The 6,903-nt window shown below is 41.2% G+C and overlaps 1 protein-coding gene across 1 annotated transcript in view; it reads right to left on the reverse strand.

Moving 5' to 3' along the window:
- Window positions 1-6,903, reverse strand: part of Serpinb6 (serpin peptidase inhibitor, clade B (ovalbumin), member 6) — a 22,927-nt gene that overhangs the window by 11,260 nt on the left and 4,764 nt on the right. Inside the window, exons 2-3 of the mRNA XM_013016687.1 lie at window positions 2,506-2,680; window positions 1,479-1,631 (exon numbers count right to left, since the gene is read on the reverse strand). Of these exons, the coding sequence (XP_012872141.1) occupies window positions 1,479-1,631; window positions 2,506-2,670 (318 nt within the window). The 5' untranslated portion in view covers window positions 2,671-2,680. The remainder of the gene's footprint in view (window positions 1-1,478; window positions 1,632-2,505; window positions 2,681-6,903) is intronic.

The raw sequence follows: 6,903 nt of genomic DNA on the forward strand, positions 1-6,903 counted from the left end.
GAACTCTGGGCCTGGGCGCTGTCCCTCAGCTCTTCAGCTCAAGGCTAGCACTCTACCACTTGAGCCACAGCGCCACTTCTGGCTTTTTTCCTTTTGCTTATGTGGTGCTGAGGAATCGAACCCAGGGCCTCATGCATGCAAGGCAAGTGCTCTACCACTGAGCCACCTTCCCAGTCTGTGAGACTCTTATCTCCGGTTAACCATCAGAAAACCAGAAGTGGTGCTATGGCTCAGAGTGGTAGAACACTCACCTTGAGTTGAAGAGCTCAGGGACAGCTGCCAGGCCCAAATTCAAGCCAGGCACCAGTGGCTCACACCTATAATCCTAGCTACTTAAGGAGGCTAAGATCTGAGGATCACAGTTCAAAGCCAGTCCAGGCAAGAATGTCTATAAGACTCTTATTTCCATTAACCCCCAGAAAACCCGTGATGTGACTCAAAGTGGTAGAGTACTAGCCTTGAGCAAAAATGCTCAGGGCACCCAGACCCTAAGTTCAAGCCCCAAAACCAACTCAAAAGAACGAAACAAAAAAGTTATGAAAAAGCTATGAAAAAGGAATACATCCCAACAGAAAAATGTTCAGAGAACATGTAAGCAGACAACACTCAGAAAACATATATAGGTTGAATATACCTTATTCAAAACACACAGGACTGGAGGTGGTTTACATTCTGGAATTTTTCAGGTTTTGAAGTTTTTCATATTATTTATCTTTAGGTTTTAGGGATGCTCAGCTTGTATATGCTCAATAAGAAAACTTGTTTGACCTCATAAATAATCAGTGTTACCCTAGCACTAGTGGCTTACATCTACAATTCTAGCTCTCAGGAGGCTGTGTTCTGCGGATCAAGGTTCAAAGCCTGTGTGGGCAAAAAGTCTATGAGATTCTTAGTTCCAATTAAAGTAAAAAGCTAAAAATAAAATGTAGTGGCATCCTTGAGCAAATACACCAAATGAATGATAGGCCCTTAGTTTAAGCCCTAGTACTGGTACTCACACACATACACACATACACATACACACACACACATACACACACACACACACATAATGGTACTATTATAGTACTAGTAAGGAAGATACACATGTATTGATTGAAATGTAAATAATTAAAGAAACTAACTACTAAACAATATGAATGGCCTAGTAGCTCATGCACAGAAAATCCTCACAAAATAAAACCTTCATATGCAAGAAGATACACATCTATAAAAGCTCTTATCCGGGGAGAAATGATGGTACGTGGAAGAGAGGTTAATGAAACCTCTTGCTGTGTTGGTTTCATTTGCTTTCAGTACGTTAAAAACATGCTCACTATGACTTGAATAGTTTTCTAATCTTTTAAATGAAAATAACATGAAAGCACGTAAACAAATAGAAGCTCCCTAGTGAACTCTCAGCCCACAGTCCTGCTGTGCTCTCTCATTCCCTCCACCCTTCCCACCGAGTTTTGTGAAAAGCAGCGGAAATGACTTACGGAGAGGAAAGTATAAGACTTTGCTCCAAAGAGCCTGTTGGCTGCTTTAAGCAAGTACTGCGTGCCAGTCTTGTTCACTTCAGTGAGAAGTGACTGAAAGCCCTGGTGGACATCTCCGTCTCCATCATTGCCACATTTATCGAAAGACAGCACCTAAAGTCAGAAACAGAATAAAAACACACAACTTCCGTAAGCCCTTACTCCAGGAAATGAATAAACACTAAACTCAATCTAAGAAGTGTGCAGATCTTTATTGCTGCTCAAAGAAGCATCTGATTAAAAATGAAGTGTCTTGAGGCCTTTGCTCTGGGCAGAAAAGACCCCCTACAAACCCTGGCCCCTTCATGCTTACAGTATTCTGACTCTTAACTATGGCTGCCGGCTAGACCCTCAATCCTTCCTTTGCCAATGGGAAAACAAATTTTGGAGCCCACCTACTTGATTTTGAACTTTACCCTCTAGCACTGTGAGAAAATAAGTATCTGTTATTTGTTACAGAGCCCTAGTAGATAATACATCACTGCTTCCTCCTTTCTGGAAGGATTGTGCCCTCCAGCCAGCCCTCCCTATCTCACCTTTCTATATTGAGCCAGTTTACAGATCTCTCTGCATCCAAAGATCTGCTCCTAAGAAGCAGCATCTGAAGAGACTCAGTCCTGTTCCTAGACTCCCAGCCAAGACTGACCCCATGACTCTAGAGTCTTGGGAAAAGGGAGGGCTTAAGGTACCTAATGGTACACTAATGGGAACTATTAGAGGCAACAGGATAGAGCAGGGGTCATGGGTGGCCTTGAGGTGCCATGCCTTTACAGTTCTTGCCCCAAGTGAAAAGCACTAACCTATCTCCTCTAACAGACAAGGGTGTTTGCACCAGGTGCTCAGCGGGGGTAGAATGTCCATCCCCACCCCTATGACATACTGGTTAGTTTTTCAACAAGAATGCTCCTTCTGGTGATCCGAAATGCAGAGGGCCAGCACAAAGACAACCAGTAGCATTGATCTTTCCTTGAGATATGTCACTTGTTACCTGAGCCATCTGCTCTGCAGTATTCCCCTTTGCTCCCAGGTAGACCATGGCCAGGGCTGAAGAGATACTGATAGGTGAGAAAAATACATTTTTTGAGCTGTCTTTGCCCAGTATTTTCAAAAGGTTTAGGGCAAAGGTACCATTTGCTTCCAGCACAGGATCCATGATGACGAGTCTGGAATGATAGATTTAAAATCAGAATCACAAGAAAAAGAGAGAACATAGAAGAAATTGGCCTTAGCATTAGAAATAATCAAAGATAACTCTTTAATGTTGAATTTTTTCTTAAAAAAACAAAGTATTTCTTTTTTTTATTTTTATATGTTTTATTGTTCACACTAAAGCAAATACACTTTCACACTTTGTGAGCCTGACTTTGAAAGAGTCAGACCCTCACAATTATTTTATAGACAAAAGTTAACTGCTTTGGCTTAGATGTTTTCTAGCCTTTCGGTGTTGCTCTCTATTATGTTGGCAACTACATTGAAAAACCAGATAAATCCATCATGGGAATGTTGGATTGTTCAAAGTCTCCTAACAAAGTTTTCTTTTATTTCTTATTGTGAAAATACTGTACAGAGGGGAAAGTATTTCTTTAGTAGCAAGAATAATTATAATAAAATCAGTATCACTTAAACACAGGATTTCATGTTCTAGTTTTCATTGATAGCATGAATCTTTGGTGCTGTTTTGGGACCTCAACACTATTTCACACATTTCTAAATTAAATGAAAAAGGGAAATAGTAATATTTAACAATATGACCATTCTTCCCTCCATTTATATATCTCTCTCCCCTAAACTCCTACCTTTCCCAGCAAGACATATTTAGGCTTCCTGGTATTTATTTTGTTAAACTATTGATTGTTCAAAGGGGTTAAATCACTGAAAACCAGCTCGGCATATACCATGCTTTAGTCAGTTTGGTCACATATATATACATATGGCCCTATATTTTCCTATATTTTTATAGTTTAGAACTAGCTTCCCTATGAGAGAAAATGTGCACCATCTGTGTCACTGAGCCTGACTGATATCACTCAATGTAATTTTTTTCCAGATCCATCCATTTCCCTACAAATGACATAACATCATTCTTCATAGATAACTTGACTATAGTACATGATGCAGTAATAAGCACAGATACAGCAGTGCCTTTATTGTATCCTGATTTGTTAGATAAACGTTCAGCAGGGTAGTTCTGTGTGTAGGTTTTAAAGGACTCTCCATACTGCCTTTCCATAGAGGTACTATGTATCCCACCATGTGTCCCACCACCAGTCTGATAGGCTTCCTTTTCCCCCCACATCCTCGCCAGCATTTGTTGTTCGTGCTCTTGATGATGGCCATTCTAACTGAATATCAAAGCTGTTCAGAATTGCATTCCCTTTATGGCCAAGGATGATGATCATTCAACGTATCTATTTCTCATTTTTATGCCTCCTGAGAAGTATCTATTTAGTATCTGTGTCCAGTTATTAATTGGGTTATTCAATCTTCAGGGGTTTAGTTTCCTGAGCTCCTTTATTCTGGTTATTAGACCCTTTTCAGTCATACGGCTGTCAAAGATCTTCTCCCATTCTGACGGCGTCTTTTTTGGCTTAATAACCATATCCTGGGTGTTGGAGGCATGGCTCAATTGGTAGAGCTCTAGCCAATAATAGAAAGCATCAAGCACAGAGTTGGAGTCCTGGTACCAAGTTTGAGTTCCAGTCCAAAAAGAAGAAGAAAGAGGAGGTGGAGGGAAGAGGAGAGGAGGAAGGGGGAGGGAGAGGGGAGAAAGAGAAGGAGAAGGAGGAAGAGAAGGAGGAGAAGGAGGAGGAGGGGGAGGAGAAGGAGGAGGGGGCGAGGAGGGGGAGGAAGGGAGCAGGAGGAGACAGAAGGGGAGAAGAGGAAGAAGAAGAGGAGGAAAAGGAGGAAGAGGGGGAGGGAAAGGAAGAAGGAGCTGAAGACGGAAAAGAAGGAGGAAGAGGAGAAGGAGGAGGAGAAAAATAACTATATCTTTCCCTATGCAGAGCTTTATAGATAGTGTAATCTATTTGTCAATTCTCTCCCCTATTTGTTAAGCCCCTGGAACTCTCACCTAAGCCAATAAGTTCTATTGTTTCCCCTACTCATTCATATAGTAGTTTCAAGTCTTACATTGAGGTCTTTGACACATTTTGCATTGACATTAGTACAAGGTGTTAGGCAGGGACCCAGTTTAAGTCTTCTGCATATGGCTATCTAGTTTTCCCAACACCATTTATTGAACAGACTTTTCCTTTCTAATAGTTTGGGCCTCTTTGGGGGCCTTCTAGTTTGTTACTCTGGTCTTAGGGTCAGTATTTGTCCTAGTACTGAGCTGTTTTTTTTGGGGGGGTGGGGTGGTCATGAGGCTTGAACTCTGGGCCTGGGTGCTGTCCCTCAACTCTTCAGCTTAAGACAAGTGCACTACCACTTGAGCCACAGCACCATTTCCGGTTTTCTGGTGGTTTATGGGAGATAAGAGTCTCATGGACTTTCTTGCCTGGGCTGGCTTTGAACCATGATCCTCAGATCTCAGCCTCCTGAGTAGCTAGGATTACAGGCATGAACCACTGGCACCCAGCTTGTTTTGTTTTTTTTTTACTAGGACTCTGTAATACAGTTTGTGATACCTCCAACACTGGTTCTTCCCCCACAGGATTGATATGAAGCCTGGGCAATTCAATATGAATTTTGAGATTATTTTCCCTTTTCTCTGTGAAGAATGACATTGGGATTTTGATGGTCATTGCATTGAATTTGTAGATTGCCTTTGGCAGTATGGCCATTTTGGGATATTCTGCCAAACCATGAACATGGGAAGTCTTCCCACCTCCTTGTGTATTCTTCAATTTCTTTCTTCAAAGTTTTATACAACTCCCAATTTAAAATGGGACACATTAAGTTAATGTAAGTGATATCGCCAATCTAGGAGCAGACCACTAACTCAGGACCAATTTTTGTCTGAAATACTGTTAGAGAAGTCCTTTATTTCACAAAGAGCCAGAAGGAACCAGGTGAGAGGACATGAAGAAGGTAAGGTTCAATCAGCCAGAAAGTCTGCAAATGCTACAGAGCTGGTTATGAGCTGGGCCTTCTGCTCTGATAACATCCACAAGTATTTTTTAAAACTTCCTACTTACCCGCTAAGAGAACATTTCTAATAACTTCACTGAACAGGAGGGAATCCACATAATAAGGAAAAGGGGAAGCAAGAATGCACCGGGGGCTGCTAGTGTGACCCAGCAATAAAGCCCCTGCTAGCATAAGGCTCTGAGTTCAAACCCCAGTTTGAAGAGAAAAAAAAGTGAACATCAGAATCATCAGGAGACTGAAAGAAGAACCTAACTTTAGGATTTTAACAAATAAAGAGCATGACTTTCAATTACAGCTGTGCTGAGCTCCAAAAGAGCCCTGAAGATGACCTATGACCTGAGGAATTTCCCTCTTATGGCAAAAAAAGACTCTGTGGCTATGATTAAGGAGATGGGGAAATTATTCTTGATAATTCAGGAGGGCCCTAAATGCAATGACATGTAGTTGTGTAAAGGGGACTGCCAACCAAAAAAAAAAAAGAAAAGAAAAGAAAATCAAGAGAGCTAAGCTCTCTAGAGCAAAAGATTTAAAATGAGAATAGCAAAGCTTGCACCCCAGGTTTTGTATTTTGCATCCTATACAAATTAAACACACTGGAGGAAAGGGGACCAAAGGGGAATCTTGAAATCCAAAAGGTATTATTGCAAATATTACTTAATAACAAGGCTTATTTTAATGGCTTCTAGGATTGAATTGATCTTAAGTGGGCATCCCTTCCTTACAAAGGTAAGAGAGTAAGGCTGCCTGCCACAGATTGGGAGATCTTCACTAGCCATACAACAGATAAGGGTCTCATATCTAAAATATACTTGGAACTCAAAAAATTACATCCCCCAACAACAAATCCTCAAAGAAACAACTGCCCCCATAAGTAAGTGGGCTAAAGACTTAAAGAGAAACTTCTCTGAAGAGAAAAGAAGAATGGCCAATAGACACATAAAGAAATGTTCAACCTCTCTAGCCATAAAAGAAATGCAAATCAAAACAACATTGAGATACTACCTCACCCCAGTTAGAATGGCTATAATCAAGAACTCTAATAACAACGGATGCTGTAGGGGATGTGGCCAGAAGGGAACCTTACTGCATTGTTGGTGGGAGTGTAAACTTGTTCAACCACTTTAGAAAGCAGTATGGAGTTTCCTCAAAAGACTACACATAGAGCTCCACTATGACACAGCAATCCCACTTTGGGGCATTTACTCAAATGATCACAAACCAGGCCATACTAAGGCTACCAGCACAACTATGTTTATGGCAGCATTATTTACCATAGCTAAGATATGGAACCAACCCA

The sequence above is a fragment of the Dipodomys ordii genome, unplaced genomic scaffold, assembly GCF_000151885.1.
Source record: "Dipodomys ordii isolate 6190 unplaced genomic scaffold, Dord_2.0 Scaffold32, whole genome shotgun sequence".
NCBI classification, from domain to species: domain Eukaryota; kingdom Metazoa; phylum Chordata; class Mammalia; order Rodentia; family Heteromyidae; genus Dipodomys; species Dipodomys ordii.